We start from the raw sequence: 24415 nt of genomic DNA on the forward strand, positions 1-24415 counted from the left end.
TTTTTCAGGATTTTTGCATTTTAATTTTTACATGTAATGGTCACTAACTTAAACATTTGTTTTTCAGATTTTTTATCTTACATTTTGGTTTGAAGATAGCAGCAATTATTTAATAACACAGAACTGATCAAAATGTAAATAGAGTTTCCGAATAACAAATTGAGCGTGCATATAGATAGAAATACAGATACAGCATACATACATACATACGTGTATTTAGAAAACATATATGTTTACATATGTAATTAAGAAAAAATAGGCCAGGCATGGTGGCTCATGCCTGTAATCCCAGCACTTTGGGAGGCTGAGGTGGGCGGATCACCTGAGGTTGAGAGTTCGAGGCCAGCCTGGCCAACATGGTGAAACCCTGTCTCTACTAAAAAATACAATAATAAGCTGGGTGTGGTGGTGCATGCCTGTAATCCCAGCTACTCGGGAGGCTGTGGCAGGAGAACCACTTGAACCCGGGAGGTGGAGGTTGCAGTGAGCCGAGATTGCGCCATTGCACTCCAGCCTGGTCAACAAGAGCGAAACTCCACTTCAAAAAAAAAAAAAAAAAAAAAGAAAATGAAAGTTTATAAACAGTGCATGCTTGCTTTTAATTATATGGGTATGTTTGCAGATAAATGAATCAGTTATTCTAAAACACTGAAAAGTTCAATTTTTTAAATAACTGAATGTTTAGCCTAAAAGGAACAAAAAGGGGAAATTATTTAGCACTACAAACTCTCTTGTTCCTTTGCCTGTATTTCCTATATTCTCACTATCTCAGTAATGAAAACAAATATGAAAAGACGGAAGTTTGAGGTGTGTGTCATACCAGTTTGTCAGAGGATGTGAAACAAATTTGAAAGTAATAAGATTTACAAATACAAGTGAACATTTAAAAGTACATTATCACTGTGGCTGGGGAGGATAGGTCAATTGGAAATTCACAAAGTACATTTTTAATGGACTTTTATGAGTTTGGTAGGATCAGTATGTTTTTCAGGTTTGGAGGTTGTGCAACTCTGAGGTGAGGAACAAAGGGAAAGGACCATATGTGGGGGTAAACATCACAAATTGATTGTAAACATTTAAAACATCTAAGATACCTTTGACACATTTAAGTAAAGGTACTAAGGATGCATTTATATATACTCATATTTGATGATCAGAAGAGAGGTTTAGGCTTGATTAGTGTGCCCTTAATGGGTGTATTTTTAGGAGTGGGGCAAAGGAGTTGTTGAAGATGATACTACTAAATTGCTTTCTTCTGTTAGTTAGGATGAGGCTGTGTTTAAATGGAAAGTGTTAACAAGCCAAGCTGAGGTAGAGAAAATTATATTGCAGATGAGTTTATTTCTATACATTAGTTATCTTTTATTTAAACTAAAATTATGCCTGGATTGTAAAACAGAAATTCACTAGTTTCATTTCTTCATCCATTGACTTTATTTATAATCTTATATGGATAAAGTTTTGATTCATAAATATTTTAATATTTCTTCATTTCATAGCCATGAAGCTCATGACTGCTCTGGTGAATGTTGCCTTAAACCTCAGTATTCATCAGGATAATACCCAGAGACAGTATGAAGCTGAGAGAAATAAAATGATTGGGAAGAGAGCCAATGAAAGGTTGGAGTTACTACTTCAGAAACGCAAAGAGGTAAGTTGGCAACTGATGATTTTATGTTCTGTAAATGTGTGGAATATATATGACATTAGTACTTTTTAAATCCTCTGTAAAAAAGTTTATGCATATATTTAATTAGGTTATTTGATGTCAGGGTTTCCAAGTGAAACTGGAGCATTCATTGGGGATCATGTAAGTGCCGTCTGATGGCAGAAAGGAATCATAGAACATGTCTGTTTTTGAAAGAAGTTGGTCTGGGAGTTAGGCAACTCAAAAAAGTTGTAAGGCTATAGGCTCAAAAAGTATGATAAATACTAAAGTCAGAACTGGGAGCCAGCAAAGCTACATTTCCAGGAAAAAACCAAAGGCTGCATACTAGCTGATGTATAAGGCACTCCTGTGAATACGATTTTTTCCCAGTTTTATAGTGACTCCTGTGAATAAGATTGGTCTCAGTTTTACAATGACATTTTCATGTATGTGTTAAAAATGATTTTATACTTTTTTTTTTTTTTTGAGTTGGTGTTTCGCTCTTCTTGCCCAGGCTGGAGTGCCATGGTGCGATCTTGACTCACTGCAACCTCCGCCTCCCCAAAAGCGATTCTCCTGCCTCAGCCTCCCAAGTAGCTGGGAGTACAGGCATGCGCCACCACACCTGGCTAATTTTGTATTTTCAGTAGAGATGGGGTTTCTCCATGTGTTGGTCAGGCTGATCTCAAACTCCCAGCCTCAGGTGATCCATCCACCTCGGCCTCCCAAAGTGCTGAGATTACAGGTGTGAGCTACCATGCCTGGCCTGTACTGGGTTTTTAATAGGAAACATTTTTATTTATCCAATACTACATAAAATCTTAGATCTGCACTATTAGTCTATCTTATAACTTGAAAAAAGATCATCACATTACTGCAAGGGAATTATGTATGAATAATAACTTAATGGGTTCATAACAGGCAAGAAAAAGCAACACTGTTTTGATTAAATTATTAGCCATACTGTATTAGTTTGATAGGGCTGCTATGACAAAGTACCACAAACTGAATGACTTAAAAAAATAATATTATCTCGCAGGTTTGCAGGCTAGAATTCCAAGATCAAGGTGTTGGCAGGGCCATCCTCTCTTGGAAGGTGTTAGGAAGGATGTGTTCCAGGCTTCTCTCCTAGTGTCTGGTAGTTGCTTGGCTGCTGGCAGCATAATTCCAATCTTTGCATGACATTCTTCCTGTGTGTATGTCTGTCTCCAAATTTATTCTTTAGGACATCAGTCATATTGGATTAGGGTCCTACCCTACTCCAGTATGGCCCCATCTTAATGAATTAAATCTGCCACAGTCCTCTTTCCTAATTTCACATTCTGAGGTACTCGAGGTTAGAATTTCAGCTTACAAATATTTAAGGAACGTAGTTGAACCCTTCACACATACCGTACTTGAAATATTATAGAAGTAAGTACTAGAGCTAGGCTTTCGTAAGTACTGCTGACTCAGAAATATATGCCTCTTATAAAATAATTAGTTTTTATATGATAAATGCAATAAAAGTAATTGTTAACACTTGGAGGAAGTTGCAGAAATTTGAATGATTTGCTATAAAAGTATTCCCAAAATTATTTTGGTAAAGCCTGAAACAAAGCATACAGCAAAAGAATAAATCTGAGGGAATTTTATTGTCACATTCATGTCATGTATGTAGTAAAAGCAAATATTTCACTGAATATTACTATACAGTAAATTATAGAATAAATTAGAATAATAAATACCACCTTGAATGTAATTCAATGCTGTTGTTGTTTTTGAGTAATAATAAACACAAACTTTAACTCTGATCAGTTTTGTTGCCTGAAATTCGTATCTTTGCCATAGATATTTTTAATTTTGTTACTGTACTTCACCATAAGTAGCCAGGATCCTTTTTATCTTCTGTTATACCTCTTATTTTGGGAAGGTGACCTGCTCTCTGTTACAGGCTAGTGAGATGCAGAGTAATGTTTAGATACATTAGATGGAGTAGGAAGTTTCTTTTACAACATCACATATGTTAATTAGGGATGTTTCTTCAACCAAGAAAGGCAAAACCAAGCCCAGGGACCTGATTTGGACAGAAGAGGTCTGTTCCTAAGGCAGATGATATTTCAGAGATAGGAATCTGACCACACTTAGCTATGCCACCACTCCTTGTTTGTCATTGTGAAGTTTGTGTCTAGAGACAGACAGTGGAAAGTTCTGAAACCAATATGATATAAATGTATAGGAATAATGGAAATATACTGGTAATTCACACATCTGTCGTACAAGTGAGAAAAAGGGTTGAAAACTACCCAGAATGAGAATAACCAGGATTTAAAAACAATTGGAACTGTTCCTTCCAAATAAAATGACCAATATTACAATTTATATATATTTTTTCATTTCAGCTACAAGAAAATCAGGATGAAATTGAAAATATGATGAACTCTATTTTTAAGGGTATATTTGTTCATAGATACCGGTAAGAGATTTTAAAAATAATTTTGAAGGCTTTTCAATTAAACATTTATTGATTTTTTTGTGTGTGTGTGTGGCCCAGGCTAACTATAAAACTCACTAATTATGACTCGTGTTTTATTTTCTGCAAAACAACTTTGGCTGTCAGTGTCACACTACAACTATAGAAGAAATTGTATGACTGCTGCCATACCGCTGTTACACTCTTCCAAATTCAGAACATAGGCCGTTGGAAGTAGCTTATGTACTTGGATTTATACTGATGGAATATTAATTAATAGAATCATAAACTAATATGGCTTTAATAAGATATTCTTGTTTTCACATTTAAAAAATTAAATGCCCTACTTTCTTGCTCTGTGGTACTCATTTTGTTCCATGGGCAAATTAATAATTTAAAAAAAAAAAAAAAACAAAAACAAACACCTATGTGAAGCTGGGTGAAAAGAGGACAGAGAAGGGCACCCCCTGCAGTTAATGCAACAACTATATCTTCATTCTTGTTTCCTTTCAGATAAACACATTGAAATAAAAGCTGTTAGCAAAATATTTTTGTCATCCTCCATTGTGAATGATTTTAGTTTGTCTTTCTGTGAAGCCCAAGAACCTTAAAAACACTAACTATATTGTAAAAGAGCATATTTTACGTTGAATGAATGAATCATATACATATACTTGTTACCTTCTGTTGATTAGATGTGATGTAAGTAGACAGACAATAAATAGAAGCACTGTTTTCATACCCATTTGAGAGTATATTTGGCTAATTAATATAGAGCGGTGGGATGTGGTGGCTCATCCCTGTAGTCCTGACACTTCGGGAGGCTAAGGTGGGGGGATCACTTGAGACCAGGAGTTCAAGACTACGTCTCTACAGAAAATTTAAAAATCAGCCAGTTGTGGTAGCGTGCACTTGTAGTCCCAGCTACTCGGGAGGCTGAGGTGGGAGGATTGCCTGAACCCAGGAGGTCAAGGCTGCAGTGAGCCTTGATTACACCACTGCACTCCAGCCTGGGTGACATAACAAGACCCTGTCTAAAACAAAACAAAGAAATACACACATACATAGCTGACCTTTGAACAACATGGGTTTGAACTGCAAGAATTGCCTGTAAACCATTTGTTTCCAACTAAACACGGATTGAAAATACAGTATTTGTGGGATATGAAACCTGTTTATGTGGAGGGCTAACTTCTTGAATATGCAGATTACTCAGAGACAACTGTAATATTTTTGAGTATGCATGGATTTTGCTATATGTGAGCAGTCCTAGAAGCAATCCCTGTGTATACCAAGGGGCAGCTTTGTGTGTGTGTGTGTGTGTGTGTGTGTGTGTGTGTGTGTGTGTGTATCTGTTTGATAATTTATTTTAATGGAACTTAAACATTTTAACCGAAAGAACAAAATGTTCTTTTGAAATAGGTCCAGGACTTTTATGTTGAGTATGGATTGTCTGATTGGAGTTTTATGTCCGCTTTCTTGGACATACTGCGTGTGTAACATGTTACTAATATATTTGTTTTAAAAAGAACTAGAATTTCCATATACCTGCCATGCAGTCTTTGTTTTTGTTTTTTGTGTTTTTTTTAACTGCACCGTTATGGAGGTATAATTCACAAAATAAACTACACATTTAAGTTCATAATTTGATGAATTTTTGACATACATACACCTGTGTATACATACCACCACCACAACCAAGATAATGAATCTCTCCATCGTCCTTAAGTAATTCAAGTGCCAAGTTTTCTAATGGCACTTCGTAACTCCTTTCTATCTCCCTTCCTGTCATTCTGCCTTGCCATCATCCTCAAACAAGCATTGATGTGCTATCTGATTTGTTTACATTTTCTAGAATTTTATACAAATGGAATTATACAGTATATCTTGGGGGTTTTTGTTGGGGAGGGGAATCTGGCTTTTCTGAACAAAATCAGAGCTTTTTAGTCATTGAATGTGTTGCTAGCTGTAGTACACATTTTATATATATATATATATTTACATTTATATATATATATTTACATTTATATATATGTGTGTATATATATATATATTTTTTTTTAATAAGATGGAGTTTTGCTCTTGATGCCCGGGCTGGAGTGCAATGGTGCGATCTCGGCTCCCTGCAACCTCCGTCTCCTGCCTCAGCCTACTGAGTAGCTGGGATTACAGGTGTGCACCACCACACCCAGCTAATTTTGTGGGTTTTTTTTTTTTTAAAGACAGAGTCTCGCTCTGTCGCCCAGGCTAAAGTGCAGTGTCACGCAGTGTCTGCTCACTGCAAGCTCCGCCCCTTGGGTTCACACCATTCTCCTGCCTCAGCCTCCCGAGTTGCTGGGACTACAGGCACCTGCCACCACACCTGGCTAATTTTTTGTATTTTTAGTAGAGACACAGTTTCACCATGTTAGCCAGGATGGTCTCGATCTCCTGACCCCGTGATCCACCTGCGTCGGCCTCCCAAAGTGCTGGGAGTATAGGCGCGAGGCACCGCACCTGGCCGTAATTTTGTATTTTTAATAGAGGCAGAGTTTCACCATGTTGTCAGGCTGGTCTTGAACCCCTGACCTCAAGAGATCCACCCACCTTGGCCTCCCAAAGTGCTGGGATTACAGACATGAGCCACCGTGCCATTCATGCCACCACACCCGGCTGGTATTCTTGATACAAGTTCATTAACAGATGTATAGCTTTTTTTCATTTTCTTAATGGTGACCTTTACAGAGCAAATGTTTTCAATTTGTATGGCCCGATTCGTGAGTTTTTCTTCTGTGGTCATGTTTTTGGTATCTGTGAACATTGCCTAACCCTAAGATTTCTTCTGGGTTTTATTTTAGAAGTTTATTTCTATCTCTTCTATTAAGGCATATGAACCATTTTTAATTCAATTTTTGTACATGATGTGATACAAGGGCAGAAGTCTACTTTTTGCATACAAATTTTCAGTTTTCCTAGCACCATTTAATGGCAAAGTATCCTTCCCCAATTGAATTACTGTGCCATCTCTCTTGAAGATGAATTGACTATAAAAACAAGGTTTTATTTTTGGATTTTCTGTATATCCTTATTCTGATAACCAACTGCATTGAGTATGCTTTAGACGAGCTTTTAAAATTAGGTAGTGTAAGTTGTCTTACTTTATTCTTTGTTTTCAAAAAATTTTTGACTAGTATAGATTCTTTGCATTTCTATATAAATCTTAGGATCAGCTTGTCGATTTTTGAACAAAAGTTTCTGAAATTATCATAGGGATTGTAATGACTCTGTAAACCAATTTGAAGAGAATTAACCTCTTAACAATATTTAATTTATTCCTTATCTTAAGGGGGAAACAATCAGACTTTGAAATTAGGCACGATGTTATCAACTGTAAGTTTTGTATAGATACTCTTCAGTAGGATGAGGAAATTTACTTCTAGTCTGATTTTTGGGTGTTTTTATCATGATGGATTGATATTTTTCTGTATCTTTTCTGTTTTGAATGAGGTGGTCATGCAGGTTTTTTCTTTTATTCTATTAATATGGTGTATTGTGTTCATTGATTTTCAGATATTATACCAACCTTGCATTTTGGGAGAAATTCCACATGGCCATGATATACAATCCTTTTTATATGCTGCTGGATTCAGTTTGCTAGTATTTTGTTAAGGATTTGTGCATTTACTTTCATAAGGAGTAACAGTGTCAATACTAGCCTTATAGAATACACTGGGAGCCGTTCTTCCTGCTCTGTTTTCTGAAAGAATTTATGAAGGATTGGTAATATTTCTATGTTGGTAGAATTCAGCAGAGAAGCCCCTTGATCCCAGGCTTTTCTTTGTGTAAAGAGTTTTAATTACTAATTCAATTTACTTTATGTATCCTGAATTTTTTTTTATTTTGTTTTGTTTTTTATCAATGTATTTTCTTGAGACAGAGTCTCTCTCTGTCACCCAGGCTAGAGTGCAGTGGCACAATCACAACTCCCTAGAGCCTTATTCTCCTGGGCTCGAGCAGTTCTCCTGCCTCATCTCCCAAGTAGCTGGGACTGCAGGCAAACTCCACCATACCTGGCTAATTTTTTATTTTTTGTGGAAACTAGAGCTCTCTATTTTGCCCAGAATGGTTGAGAACTCTTGACCTCAAGCAGTCCTTGTGCCTCAGCCTCCCAAAATACTAGGATTATAGGTATGAGCCACTGTGCCCTGCACACTGCCAGATTTTTTGTTTTTGAGTCAGATTTGGTCATTTGTATTTCTCAGGCAATATGTCTATTTCATGCAAATTGTAAATTTAATGGCATAATATTATTCATAATATTTTGTAGTCATTTTAATTTTTGGGGGGTTGGCAGCCCCCTTATTTATTCTTGTGTGATTTGTGTCTTTTTTGTCTTTCTCCGTCTCACTATAAGTTTCAGTTTTGTTGATCTTTTCAAATAATAATGAACTTGTAGTTTTGTTGGCTTTCTCTTTTTTATTTCCTTGATTTATGTTTCAGTATTTATTATTTCTTTCTGTCTGGTTGCTTTGGTTTTAATTTGCTTTTTTTTTTTTTTTTTTTTTTGAGACAGGATCTCGCTCTGTTGTCCAAGCTGGAGTGCAGTGTCATGATCATTGCTCACTGCAGCCTTGACCTCCTGGGCTCAAGCAGTACTCCCGCCTCAGCCCCCTGAGTAGTTGGGACTACAAGCACACATCACTATGCCTGGCTAATTTTTGTTATTTTTGTAGAGTCAGGGTTTGGCCCTGTTGTCCAGGCTGGTCTTCAACTCCTGGACTCAAGTGATCCACCAACCTCAGCCTCCCAAAGTGATGGGATTACAGGTGTGAGCCATCCTTTGCTAATCTTTTCATTTTGGTTTGGTTTGGTTTTTTTGAGACAGGGTTTTACTCTGTCACCCAGGTGTGAGTGCAGTGGCACAGTCAGAGCTCACTTCAGGCTCAACGTCCTGGGCTCAGGCGATCTTCCCACCTCAGCCTCCTGAGTAGCTGGGACTATAAGCACACGCTACCATACCTGGTTAGTTTTTTGTATTTTTAGTGGAGGCGAGTTTTCACCATGTTGCCCAAGCTGGTCTCAAATTCTTGGGCTCAAACCGTCCACCAGCCTCAGCCTCCCAAAGTGCTGTGATTAGGCGTTAACTATCATTCCTGGCCTAATTATTTCTTAAGTTGAAAACTAAGATTATTCATTTTATATCCTTCCTCCTTTCTGAACTCCCCTTATTAGCCCTAAATATTCCACAAAGCACTACTGTAGCCTAGCTTCATTTTCTTGTCCTTCCTTTGTGCTGTTATTGTTGTGTATATTTTGTCTACATTAGTTACTAACCCACCTGTACTTCATTTTTTCAGTGTTCAGTCATCTCTTAATAAAATTAAGAGAAGAAAATATACTTACTGTCTTCTAATTTACTTTCCTGTTAACATTTTTGATGTTCTTCATTTTTTTCATGTGGAATTTAGTTATTGTATCGTGTTATTTTCTTTCAGTTTGAAGGACTTCATTTTGTGTCCCTTGTAAGGTAAATTTTCCCCTGCTTAAACTGTTAAATGACATGTATATATCTGGGGACAGTCTTAGGGCTCACCTTATGTTTTCCCCCCTCAGAGATTACCGTTCTACTCTGATAATCCAACATCTAAAAATCATTTTGTGCAATTTGGTTTTTGTTTTCATTTACTTTTTTCAGGTGAGAGCATAAATTCTGTCCATCTTGGCTCTGTCATGCAGTCTTGAATTCAGAATCCATATTTTTTGATTTTCTGTCAGTCTGTAACACCAGTGTTTATTTTAATGACTCACCTTTGTTGAGTCTTGACAAAGCTTTCAACCTATTATCCTTGTAGAAACAACAATTATTCAATTTCTTACTGTTACAGTGTTGATTTGCATTTTATTTAATCAGACCTTGCATAAACTGGTATTGGATCTGTCACAGCCTGACACAACTATTCAAAACTAGAATACAAGTGTAGTTGAGAATGTGACCTACTTAGCAAAAGTGATCAGCATGCCATGGATACTAATCATTAATTTCCATAAGTATCACTCAGTCTACATTATTGATTAATAGGAGATATTACTGCATGTACTGGAAGTAGTAGGTACTATGCAGAGATGGCACTTTAAGTTACCACTTTGTGTCCCATTTACCGCCATCCACTTCCAACAAATTTGATTTTTTTGTTTTTTTGTTTTGTTTTGTTTTTGAGACAGAGTCTTGCTCTGTCGCCTAGGCTGGAGTGCAGTGGTGTGATCTTGGCTGATTGCAGCCCCCGCCTCCTGGATTCAAGTGATTCTCCTGCTTCAGCCTCCTGAGTAGCTGGGATTACAGGTGTGCGCCACCTTCCTCAGCTAATTTTCTATTTTTAATAGAGACAGGGTTTCACCATGTTGGCCTGGCTGGTCTTGAACTCCTGTCCTCAGGTGATCTTTCTGCCTCGAGCTCCCAAAGTGCTGGGATTACAAGTGTGAGCCACCGCACCCAGCCAACAAATTGGATTTTAATCTGTATGCTGCTAGATCTAAGTAATCATTTACAGTAAGTATGGAGGCCAGAAGAATGTGTTTTCTGACTGAATCCTTGTGGTATTGCTTAAGTCTAGAATTTGGGAAACTGTACCTCAGACCAAATGATCAGTTTCTTCAACAAATAAATGACAAATAATAAGAACCAGGGGATGTAAAAACACAAAATACTGAATGTGAAAAACACTCACAAATTCATATTTAATAAACAGGATATATTTTAGAATGTTGAGGAGACAGTTAGTGAATTAGAATGTAATACTGAGGAATTTACCCAGAGCACAGTAATAAAGGGATAAAAAGATATGGACAGACCTTTCTGATATGGGAAGGGTAGTGTCAGACACTTCGTCGGTCCTTTAAAAACAAGTTTCAGAAAACGAGAGAAACCCTTGATCATGGTGGTGTGCACCTGTAGTACTAGCTACACAGGAGGATGAGATGGGAGGACTGCTTGAGCCCAGGAGTTCCAGGGTGCCGTGAGCTATGATCAAGCCACTGCACTCCAGTCTGAATGACAGAGCAAGACCCCATGTCTAAAAAAATAGATACATAGAAAGAAATGTATTAGAGAGAAGTAGTACTAATGAGTACAATGTTATAAAATTAAACAGAAACTTCGGATTAAAAAAACTTAATGAGTGCTGAGTATGTTAAGAAATATATTATACATCTAGACATACCATAGTGAAAATGAAAACCATTAAAGATGAAGGCAAAGTTATAAAAGCAACCAGAAAGACTGTTATTTCAGTGATGGTAAAAGAATAACCAAGTCATTAGACCGTAAGGACAAACTTAATCAGAGGACAGATTTAAGTACTTTTGAGAAGATGAAAAACAGATGTCTTTAAGACAGTTGAGTCTTTTCATTGTTTCATATTACAATGAAACCTTTCAGAATCATGCTTTCAGAGCAGTTCTTATACAATACCATAATAGGATTTATTCTGAACAAACTGTTATTCCATTATTTAAATCTTCTTCCTAATGTTTCATCTTTGATCTAATGTGGGGGTCAGGTTGCTAGTTAAAATGTAAATATTAAGTAGAGGATATTTTTCTTTGAAAGCTAATGTATCTTTGATGTTTGATTTTTAATTTTATTAAAGCCTAAAATTTTGTTAATAGTAAAATATTAAGATGTAATGCAGGGTAACAGATAGCCATATCACCTTCTCTGTGTGAGACTCTTAGTGATGCAGTGTCTTTTTGTGTACTTTGCCACTGTTTTTACTTATTATTAAGCAACAAAAATGAGATGAAAAATAGTTTTATAAACTTGCTGCATTTTCAATACATCTAAAATAGCTCTAGCAATCAGGTGCGGTAGCTTACACCTGTAATCCCAGCACTTTGGGAGGATCACTTGAGGTCAGGAGTTCGAGACCAGCCTGGCCAACATGGCAAAACCCTATCTCTACTAATAATACAAAAAAACAGGGTGTGATGGTCCGTGCCTGTAATCCCAGCTACTCAGGAGGCTGAGGCAGGAGAATCGCTTGATCCTGGGAGGTGGAGGTTGCAGTGAGCCAAGATTGTGCCACTGCATTCCAGCCTGGGTGACGGTAGTGAGATTCCATCTCAAAAAATAAAATTAAATTAAATTAAATCTAAAATTAAATAACTCTAGTCAGCCTGAAATAATAAATGAAATATTTGTATTTAATTTGTAAACAAGACAGTTTCAGCTCTTCAGGTTTACACTTACACCTTACTACCTTTCAAAAGCCTTCCTTGACCACCTTCTCTCCTCTCCATTTTACATGCTTCTGTGTTTTCTGTAACACTACTTACTAACATTCAGCACTCACTAAGGTAGTATTTATTTTAATCATCTTATTGTAAGTTAGGATCTCTGTTCTCAAGTTCTTAGTCTAATAAAGGAAACAGTATGACTTTTCTGTAATTCTTTCAGCTATTTCTTTCTCACTAGGCTATATCATACCAAAAAATTCTCTATAATTGCTCTATTTTGGAAAATGTGATTTTTTTTTCCTCCCAGCCTGATCTTAGTGTTAAAATTGGTTGCGACCTGAATTCAATGGGTGCTGCAATTTGGATAGTGTGCCTTTTTTGGCCCATAATTATTTCTCCCTCTGGAGCTCTCATGAGATTCTTTGTACATGAGCAATAATTGTGAGTGTCAGAATATCCATATTAGCTAAGCATTGTTTTTGAAATTTGTATTATAGTCATTTTAATTTAGTCTGCATCCTTACTGGAAAAGCATCCATAAGGGTAGTACAAGAAACACTTAATTAAAATTCACTGGAGTTCAACTTCATTTTGTTATACGCAGAAAATAATTAAACTTCCATCTGCTGAGAAAGTAATCCAATGAAAACTTAAGTCTAGATACCAAATTAAAGGGTTATGTTCTCCCCAAAAGGATACATTGTAATGATCAATATTAGGTAAGTTTTTCATAGAAGCAAACATGATCATTCTTTTATGTTGTAAAATAATACAAAATACAATATAAAATGCAATAATACAAAATACAAAATAATACAACAAGCATATGCTGTAAAAAAATACAACAAAGGATTAATAGAATTGCACCTGAATTATTCTTTTATAGTTCCTTTTCTTTCTTTGAGTTTTCAAGTAAAGCCTTCATGTTTAGTTTTTCATTTCAAGGCCTAAATGCTAGGATGTTGTAAAAATTAGTCTGTCTTATGATTGTCTTTATTCCTTTCCTCTTACTATTTTTTACACCCCTGCATTGCTCTTTGCTTTGGATGCTCCCAAATGCCTCAGTTAGACATCTTTCTTAAATAGGGTGAGGCTATTGGAAATAGAGATTAGTTGTTTAAAAATAAATTTAATATGAAAACATAAAAATTGGAGGACTCTTACGTATGAGGAAATATGTTTATGTCAAAAGATATGTTGTAATCAAATCAGGGATATTTAGAATTATACTGCACTTTTATTTTATACTGCATCTCCTGGAATATACTATTAGTTCCTGGAGAGCAAGAAAGCAAATGTTGAGTAATAATAGCAATCACAGAACTGAGACTTCACTAGAGCGTGAAAGAATAATCAGTGTAGGTAATCAGAGTAGAATTCAGGGTATTATAGACATAGGGATAACCACAAACGTGTAGGTGCTGATGCACTTGAGCTATTTGGACTAAAGAACTAATTCTGTAAGTTGATTGGTTATGATTATATTTGTAAGAGCCTTTAATAATAATGAAAACTAAAAATTTTAATTATCTTTTGCCATGTAACAAATTACTCCCAAACTTGGTGGTGTCAAACATTTATCTCAGGCTGGGGGCAGTGGCTCACGCCTGTAATCCCAGCCGTGTGGGAGGCCGAGGTGGTTGTATCACCTGAGGTCAGGAGTTCGAGACCCGCCTGGCTAACATGACGTAACCCTGTCTCTATTGAAAATACAAAAATTAGCCAGATGCAGTGGTGCATGCCTATAGTCCCAGCTACTCGGGAGGCTAAGGCAGGAGAATCACTTGAACCCAGGAGGTGGAGGTTGCAGTGAGCCGAGATCACGCCACTGCACTCCAGTCTGAGTGACAGAGTGAGACTCTGTCTCAAAAAACAAACAAAAAACATTTATCTCATAATTTCTATGGGTCAGGAATTTGGGAGTAGCCCAGCTAGCTGGTTCTAGCTTAGATCTCTCATAAGATTACAATCAAAGTATCCTCCAGGTCATCTGAGGACTTGGCTGGGGTTGTAGGTTCTGCTTCCACAATGGCTGACTTACATGGCTGATGGCAGAAAGCTCTAGTTACTCATCACATGGAGCTTTCCATAGAGCACCTTGAATGGCATCAAGACATAGCCGGTGGCTTCCCCAGAGAGAGTGATCACAGAGAGAACAAAACAGTCTCTTAGCCTCAGGAGTCAGAATTCTTCATTTCTACTACATTATATTCACCACAGATACTTTACGTAGTATACCCACACTCAAGAAAAGGGGAATGAAAGGAGCAAAGAATTTATGGACATCCTTCAAAACTACCACAAGAGTTGTAATTTTACTGTGTTGTATGTGATTATTCACATGTATATATTATGTATTATGATCTATCAGGGTGGTGTCAGCAGTCAAAGTGGATTGGAGCGCTAGAACCCAAAGAGGAGACAAGTCATCTAGGGAGTTTTTCTAGCTACAGAATAGGCTCTCTGGCCACACATTGTCAAATTGCAAATCTAGAAAAGGATATTTACATTTTTAAAGTTAAGATGAGAAGGATTGGACTGGCATCTGAAGTAGACAAGGACTGGGATTCCTAGAAAACATGTGGTATGAAAATACTGGCAATGTGAAACCAACCCAAATGTCCATCAGTGATAGACTAGATAAAGCAAATGTCGTACATATAGTTCATGGAATACGATGTAGCTGTAAAAAGGAGTGAGATCATGTCCTTTCCAAGGACATGGATGAAGCTGGAAGCCATTATCCTCAGCAAACTAACACAGGAGCAGAAAACCAAACACCATATGTTTTCACTCTTAAGTGGGAGCTGAACATTGAGAACACATGGACACACACAGGGGAACAGCACACACCAGGGCCTGTTGGGAGTTGGGGGTGAGGGGAGGGAACTTAGAGGATGGGTCAGTAGGTGCAGCAAACCACCATGGCACATGTGTACCTGTGTAACAAACCTGCACGTTCTGCACTTGTAACCTGCTTTTTTTTTTTTTTTTTAGCAGAAATTAAAAAAAAAAAAAAATCGGCATTGCATATAGAGAACCTGTGTTCTGAGAACATAAGCGGTTCAGTAGTCTAGTCGGTGAAACAACAAAGACATTAGAAATTAGGCATAGATGTAGAGATGGGTGTAAAAAATGTTTTGAACAGGATTTCCCTGCTGAAGATGTAAAGATAAGACTTGATGTTCTCTAGCCTGTTGCAAACAGTCATTCATAATCTCAGTATTAGTGGTAATTCTAAGAATTAACCTAACTCTAAGAGTTAGATGGAAAAGTTAGATGGAAGAATGATTTCACTGTGTATATGTGCAGTTACCATACTCGATAGTCACTAAGTTTTAATCAGCATGCTGTGCCTATTGATTTTGTCCTCATCCTGCTTCCATGAGATTGTGTAATAAGACTTAGCCTGGTTTTTATAGAATTGTTTTTTACAAGGGTAGTATAGCAGAGGAAAAATGTAATGGATCCTTGGCGGAAATACTACTTGGTAGGACTGAAAGAGCTAAAATGATATGATTTGGGTGTTTTATAGATATATTTTATAGTTGTTTTGATTTTTGAGGGGAGTTTTATTTTTGCTACTGTTAACTTGTTTTTGTTTGGACATCCCAATAGAAAACAAAGTGTACAAAGCTGTAGCTCAGAGATGGAAATTTTTAAATAGTAGGATAATACCAAGTGTCAGGCAAGGATATGAAACACTGATTTAGACATTTTTAAATATCTAATAAAGTTGAAGATGTGCATTGCTTCTCACCCAATAATTTCACTTGTAGGTATCAAAACAGTGTCTCACAGATGTTGATTATGTCCTACATTAGGTACACAGTAGCTTCAAGAAAGAATACTTACTTGCCTACTACATGTGGAGCATTTTGGTATTTTCTGTCCCATATACTTTTATGTGTTTGTTGTCACTCACTGAATCAATTTTATAATGTGCTAATGGGTCCCAATGCAGTATTTTTAAAACACTGCTCTAGGGAAACTCCCTTCACAGGGAGAAGCATACAAGAATATTCACGGAATCATTGTTAGTAAAAGCAAAACCTTGGAAACAACTTAAATTTCTATTAGTAAGATAATATATAATTTATAATATGTTTATAGAAAGAAAGAGTGGACATTGGCTAAAATTAAAACATCAGAGCTTTATAAACCAGTATGCATAAATTGCAGAATATGATTTGTGAAAAAAGCAAGTTGGAGAAGGATGCCTACAGGATAATATTTATGTAAAACAATACATATGACATTAAACAGAGATAGAATTGATATTCACTGAATCAAGGGCGGTCATTTACTCTTGGGAAGGGAGATGTATCAGAGGTATATAGGAATTTTTAACTGTATTACATTTCTTAGCTGAGCAGTGGATATGCAGTTATTCATTATATTGTTCTCTGTGCCTTGTTTTATGTCTGAAATTTTTTGTCTGAAAAAAGAAATATTCTTGTCCCACACGTGTTCAGTATTATGTAGGTCTAGGAACACCTCACAGTTTATAGTAGAGCTGCTTTTTTTTTTTTTTTTTTTTTTGGGAGACAGAATCTCGCTCTGTCACCCAGGCTGGAGTGCAGTGGCATGATCTCAGCTCACTGCAGCCTCCGCCTCCTGGGATTCAAATGATTCTCCTACCTCAGCCTCCCAAGTAGCTGGGACTACAGGGGCGCACTACCATGCCAGCTAATTTTTTGTATTTTTAGTAGAAATGGAGTTTCACCATATTAGCCAGGATGGTCTCGATCTCGTGACCCGCCCACCTCAGCCTCCCAAAGTGCTGGGATTACAGGCATGAGCCACTGTGCCCGGCCAGTAGAGCTGCTTTTTACACTATATTCATTATAAATGTCTAGATTGATGAAACTAAAGTGAAAGATTATAATAGCCAACATTTAATGGAAGGATTAATGGATGCCAAGTACAATTCTAAATCTTTTATTTGTATTAAGTGATTTTATTTTCATAGTAACTGTGAGCTAGGTGGTACTATTACAACTATTTTAGAGATGAGGAAACCTAAGAAAAAGGGAATTGCCCAAGGTCACACAGCTAGTAAATAGCAGAACCAGGATTTGAACTCAGGATGTCTTTCTCAAGAGCCTGTACTTTTAGCTACTATGTTATACAACCTCTCCATGAGAAAGAGATACTATCAAAAAATGTAGGAAAACTAAAGGTTGTAATTGGCAGTATGGCTTGGGAAGAGAATGTTTTCCCCATTTTTATCCTCAAGCAACAACAGGAGCCGAGAGAGAACTGAGACTTAGAGCAAGGAATTTTATCACCAAAGAGAAACTAAGAAAAGTGCCTTAATTATCATTAAAATTTTAGCTAAAATGATAGATTATTGCCTTTTGTAAATTGGATAATTAAAAATTACTTAAAATTTTAACATTTGTGAATGGTAAATCAGGAACTTTGATGGTTGATCTACAAAAGAAAATTAGGATTTATGATATTATACTTACTATTTTCTTAAAGCTAAGGCGAATAACCTTGTGATGAAAGATTATAAAAATGTTAACATTGTATTTGTTTACAATTCACAGATATTAGAGTAAGAAAGTCATCCCAGGAGGGTTATATTGGCTGCCTACTTATAGTGAGGTGAAAAGCCATCTAGGCAATGAGCCAGAATTCTGACTTTTGGGGTTGTTCTGCCATAACTTCACAGTATTGCCACCAAGATGGTTACCATTGTGACTAGAGGTGGATTATTCTTCCCTGTGTCTCAGCCTAAAAAATAAATTACTACAGATGAAAGACCTGTGCCTTTAATAAAGTGGGCTTTTTCTTTTAATTCATTACATGTGTGCTAACTTATAAAGATTCCCAATTCTGGCTGGTCGCAGTGGCTCATGCCTGTAATTCCAGCATTTTGGGAGACCAAGGTGGGTGGATCACTTGAGGTCAGGAGTTCGAGACCACCGTGGTCAATATGATGAAACCCCATCTCTACTAAAACTACAAAAATCACCCAGGTGGGGTGGCTTGCACCGGTAGTCCCAGCTACTTGGGAGGCTGAGGCAGGAGAATCACTTGAACCTGGGAGGCAGAAGTTGCAGTGAGCCAAAATCATGTCACTGCACTCCAGCCTGGGCAACAGAGCGAGACTCCATTTAATAGTATTTTTTTTTTAAAAAAGATTAACAGTTCTTTTGAGAAACATTATTCTGTACTTGGATGTTTTTACTCTGATTTTCTTAGAAAGTTTAACATGTTTCTTGGCTCTAATAGTTGTGAGGCTCTCAGAAAGCTCCAAATGTCATTGTCTAGCCCAGTGAAAACAGTAATTGGGCCAAAATAGTTTCATAGAAGCTTTTTTCCCCAGTTTGGTATTAGTAGTGTTTATTTTATAGAAAACATGAAAAACAGAAGATACTTAAGTTGGAGGCCATTCAGAATGCAAATATATACAAACAGCATTAGAAATATTTATTGCTTATGGAAAGTGAGTATGAATGCATTCTAGCTTTGTATATTAATTCGAGATTGTCTTATTTCTCTCTCTCTCTCTCTCTCTCTCTCTCTCCCTCTCTAGTGATGCTATAGCTGAAATTAGAGCCATTTGTATTGAAGAAATTGGAGTGTGGATGAAAATGTATAGTGATGCCTTCCTAAATGACAGTTACCTAAAATATGTTGGCTGGACTCTTCATGACAGGGTAAGTTACTCTGTTCTAACTTTGATGGAAGTTATGCTTGTCTCAGTACTAAAATGCTAGGAATCAAATTGACAGCAGTTGATTTTTCAGGAGTTGTAATCATATGGAAATTTTATGATGATGCAGCTGAATAACTATTTACTTGATGATTCTGATGAAACTTGAAGCATTTGCCCACAGGTGAAGACCCTATCTTATTTAGTTACAATATTGCCTTGAACCAAGTTTGACAACCTGGTATATATCAAGTTTTCGGAGAAAGAAAATTGTTATATTCTTTTTCTAATTCAGAATCAAAGGAGAATTCTTTTTTTTTTAATATATAAAAACCAGGCTTTTTTTTTTTTTTTTTTTTAAATTTTCTAGGACCATATCATAGTAGAGTGCTTTATCAGACTTGAATAGATTTGTTGGATTTTAGAGTATTTGATCTAAAAATCTAATTCTCCCTTCTGACTTTAAAAGGAATCCTTCATATAAGTAATCCTGAGAATAACCATAGGTAGGAGTGATAAGTTACTGGAATTTGGCCGGGTGTGGCATTTAGGTACTGTAATAGAAATACTATTAGAGTATATTAGAGCCCCAAAGTAGAGCAGTTACCATAAAAGCAACTGGAATTTTCATTCCCATTATAAGTTATTTTACAGTTTTCTGAAGTATTTTCATGGATACTACCTTATTTAATTGTTAAGAAGTTCCTGTGGTGACTTTACAGAGGAACAGCCGTCATCAGCCTTTTGCTCATCCATTGTTGATCCTTTCATTTACTTTTGTTTGCTTTCTACCTATCTTGCCTCCTGAAATACCATATTCAGTGAGCCAGTTCCATAGATCCCTATGGGCTGCCCTTCAATTATTGCCTATTACAATTATTATGTTCCCACCCCCCTTGACTGTGATGGTCAGGAGAAGCTATGTTATCTCTGCTATTCTGGGATCTTCATATCTCCATTGCTGCTGGGAGCCAAATTCTCCATTTGGTCTGTGCTGAGATTTGTCCTTAGTCTGATGACCAGGAGGAAGGTCTGTGTATTATATCAAGACAAGGGCTACTAGCATTGTCCTATAGGCACCTGCCTTACTTGAGGCTTCCATGTAGTCTTTCAGCAAAGGATGGAGTAAGGAGGAAATATATTGTCCTCTAACAAGTGGGCATGAGCCGTATTTTCAGGCCTACAAATTCAGAGGAAATGGGGAGTTCAAGATTCTCACTGCATCTACCCAGATATCCTTTAGACTTTACTTTTTTCATATCATAACTCTTATTTAGACATAAGAGACTTGCCTGGGATTCAGAGTTCTTAAATTCTGTCACACTTACAATTTAATGCTAGGCTTGGTCTTTAGTAGCATTAGTTCTCTATCTAAAGGAGATAAATGTTTCCAAAGAGGCAATACTTGGCTTTGAACTGGTGATGAAGCAGCCTGGCACTGTGATTTTCTCTTTAACCTTTCAGTGACACTCAGCAATAGCCACGCAATTTCACAGTTTTTGCAGTTACTGTTTGCCCTGCTCCCTCCAGTGTAGAAATGTTGCACAAGTTAATGCACATCCCCTTTCAAGTAAAAGTGAAAATCCTAACAAACTGCTATCCTACATCAGGAACTATCAGTACTTCATCTACTACCATTGAGTCTTACCTAATAACAATCCAGCCTTCAATAATCCAATCCCAGAATCCCATTATTGAAGTCTTGATTCCCAGGACCACTCTTGGTTCCAACTATCATAGGTCACATTCCCTGGATGCCAAGCCTGAGTTGGGGACTTTTGTGCTCATGATATTTCGAGGTTTGTACTCTTAAGAGTAACCTATTGGCTGGGCATGATGGCTCACACCTGTAATCTCAGCATTTTGGGAGGCAGAGACAGACAGATCACCTGAGGTCAGGAGTTCAAGACCAGCATGGCAAAACCCTGTCTCTGCTGAAAATAGAAAACTTAGCCAGGCGTGGTGGGCACCTGTAATTTCAGCTACTCGGGAGGCTGAGACAAGAGAATCACTTGAACCCAGGAGGCAGAGGTTGCAGTGGGCCGAGATTGCACCACTGTACTCCAGCCTGGGTGACAGAGCAAGACTCTGCCTCAAAACAACAACAACAACAAAAAAACAACAGGAACCTATAAAAAAGTGAGGAAAGTATGACAAAGCAGGAAACAGACTAATGAAAATGTGGTTTCAGGAGAAGTCTAATCTCAGCTTGATCTCACAGGGAGGTTTGGAGAGTAAATTGTACCTTAGAAGATATCCTGTCCAGAAGCAAGGAGGCTGGGCTGTTTTACACTTATATCTTTCTTTATTGGCTATGGGCCTCAACCTGGGCAAGAGAAGGGGAGTGGTTGGGAGAGGAAAGATGGAGCATAACCTCCTAGGGATCTATGCGCTGGGTAGTTCTAGTAAACCATGATCCATTCTCCAGAGAAAGATAGAGATATTGAACCATTAGCAGTTAACACAGGCGGACGCTGAAGAATTAGCCCAGTAAAGGGGACCTGGACAGGGCGTCAGTAGCACCTGCCACAGGCACTTCAGCTTTCCCTTATGTGCTAGTGACTTACCAACAAGTATTACATCATCACATAGCACAGCTCATGGTATGCTAGTGTAGGCTTGAATCAGCTTACGAAAGAGTGATTATGCATCTCTTTTCATAAATGAGTTCATTGACATCTCATTGGTAATATTGGCTATGAAGGCACTATTTATATTAAATAAATTTGCAAATAGAACAATTCAGAATCCTGTTCCTCAGAGCTGGTTGGTAAAACTTCTGCCAGCATATCTCTGCACTTAATCCCTACAATAATTTTATAAATGAGAAACCTGAGTATCAGAGTGATTAATAATATACTTAATATACTTATCTTACATGTAGCTAATAAATTATATAAACTGGAACTAAAATTTAGTTGTGTCTGATTCCAGAACTTGGACTCCTACTGTTACAGCACATAGCTTCTTTTAGAGGATAGAAACTAATCCCCTTTAAGTCTTTTGAGAGACTTGTCTAGATTTCTAGGTGATCCTGAATGCATTTTGGTCACCATCATCGTGTACTCCAAGTTAATGACTTTATTAAAGACATTCCACCAATAAATAGCACTCCTAGGACTCTTCACTGTGTCATTTTGCCTCTGTTTTAAACATTGCGTTATTTCTGTTTTCCTGACTGCTGTCCCTGGAATATAAAATGAATCCAGTAAATATTTGTTGCGTGAATAAATGATGACCTTTTAGTATAAAAATCAGGTCTTTCCATGGGATTATTCAATAATTACATAAAGGGCAAATAAACATACTTTTCCCTAATTATAGGTTTAAAATTCTCTCTCTGTGCCTCTGGATGATGTGGGATATACTACATGTTGAGTCAGAGTTGATAAATACTTGAAATAGGCATAACTTACTCTCAAGTAACTAAGGTGTTTTCAGTGCTTTTTTTTTTTTTTTTTACATATAAGGGCAACACACACTATATAATTCTTCAGTCTCATCCTGTGTTGAGTTACAATATGCAGTAAGTTGAATGGTTAAGCTAAATTTTAGTCCTCATATAGACTTGAAAACTGTAGTGTGGAATTGATTCCTTATGTTGTGCTTTTATTTGTATTTCTGAAGCAAGGGGAAGTCAGGCTGAAGTGTTTGAAAGCTCTACAGAGTCTGTATACCAATAGAGAATTATTCCCCAAATTGGAACTATTCACTAACCGATTCAAGGTAAGCATCAAGAATGATAAGCTTATTTAATTTTTCTCTTTACAAATGCTAGTTACAGCTAGTTTAGCAAATTACATTATCATATAAGTGTTTAGTTCATATTCTTTATTACAGCAGTCCCTAGCCTTTTTGGCACCAGGGACCAGTTTCATGGAAGACAGTTTTTTCCATGGACTGAGGTGGGGGTTGAGGGGATGGTTTCAGGATGATTCAAGTACATTACATTTATTGGGCACTGTATTTCTGTTATTACATTGTAATATGTAATGAAACAGTTATACAACTCACCACAATGTATATGTTTGCACAATCATTGCAGCCCTGAACTTGTTTTCCTGCAACTAGATGGTCCCATCTAGGGGTAATGGGAGACAGTAACAGATCATCAGGCATTAGATTCTCATAAGGAGCACACAGCACAGATCCCTTGCATGCACAGTTCACAATAGGGTTCATGTTCCTGTTGTTCCTATTGAAAATCTAATGTCACTGCTGATGTGACAAGAGATGGAGTTCAGGCAGTAGTGGGAGTGATGGAGAATAGCTGTAAATACAGATGAAACAACTTCGCTGGCTCACTTGCTCACCTGCCACTCACCCCTTGCTGCGTGGCCCAGTTCCTAACAGGCTACAGACCAGGCTTGGGGACCCCTGCTTTTACTACATGTTCTTTAAATAAACTCATATGAAATAGATAAGTGAATCTCTGCTTTACAAAAGATATTACCATGAGTTCTTATTTATTACCTTTGGAAGAAGGTTCACCTGCTTAATTTTCTTTACAGCTTTTTATAAAGATAGTAATTTTGTAAGTTAAGGCTTACCTGATACAGGGTTTAGGGAATAGCAATTGTTGAGAAAGGTTTTAAATTACAAACATTTATACTAATATCCCCTTTGTGTGAGTAGGACTATGATACTGCAGTTTCAAGAGTAAAGCTTTTTCTTTAACCGATCATTAGTATTGCATATATATCCCAGAATACATTATATTAGGTCTGTCCCAGCTTATTTTCTGTTCATAGTTGGTGTGTTTTACAACGTTTTTTTTCAGGATCGCATTGTGTCAATGACACTTGATAAAGAGTATGATGTTGCTGTGGAAGCTATTCGATTGGTTACTCTGATACTTCAGTAAGTAATATCTATTACTGTTTTAACTTTATTGATATTTTAATGCTTTTTCCCCAGGATTTTTAATGTCCTATCTATGTATAGTCCTTATGTATATATTTATCATTTTAGGTTCTACTTCTACGTTTTAAGATTAGATTTAAAACAGTGTTTTCTGTTTTTTTCTGTTTTTGTTTTTTATTTTAACTATTGTTTACTTCTTCCACATAAAAATTACCTAGAGAAAATATCAATGATGTAACTTACCTTTCTGTTTAAAACAAAGCAGGCCCAGTATGTTGGCTCCTACCTATAATCCCAGCATTTTGGGAGGCTGAGGTGGGAGGATCACTTGAGCCCAGAGGTTCAAGAACAGCCTGGGCAACATAGAGGAGACCCTGTCTCTACAAATAATAAAAAAAATTAACTGGCATGGTGGCACATGCCTGTTGTCCTAGCTACTTAGGAGGCTAAGGTGGGAGGGTAGCTTGAGCCCAGGAGGTCAAAGCTGCAGTGAGTCGTGATGGAGCCACTGCATTCCAGCATAGATGATAATAGCAGGACCCTGTATCAAAAATAAATGAATGAAAGAATGAAT

The 24415-nt window shown here is 37.1% G+C and overlaps 1 protein-coding gene across 2 annotated transcripts in view; it reads left to right on the plus strand.

The window, feature by feature from the left end:
* STAG1 (stromal antigen 1) overlaps nt 1-24415 on the plus strand; it is a 327523-nt gene that overhangs the window by 160578 nt on the left and 142530 nt on the right. The window contains exons 1-5 of one of the 2 annotated variants that reach the window (XM_031663743.1): nt 568-1651; nt 4030-4103; nt 18859-18982; nt 22606-22704; nt 23759-23838. The exons of the other annotated variant lie outside the window; for it this stretch is intronic. Coding sequence (XP_031519603.1) covers nt 1502-1651; nt 4030-4103; nt 18859-18982; nt 22606-22704; nt 23759-23838 — 527 coding nt within the window. The 5' untranslated portion in view covers nt 568-1501. Of the gene's footprint in view, nt 1-567; nt 1652-4029; nt 4104-18858; nt 18983-22605; nt 22705-23758; nt 23839-24415 lie in introns of those variants that run through there. 2 annotated transcript variants of the gene reach the window in all.

This window comes from Papio anubis, chromosome 2 (assembly GCF_008728515.1).
Source record: "Papio anubis isolate 15944 chromosome 2, Panubis1.0, whole genome shotgun sequence".
Lineage (NCBI taxonomy): Eukaryota > Metazoa > Chordata > Mammalia > Primates > Cercopithecidae > Papio > Papio anubis.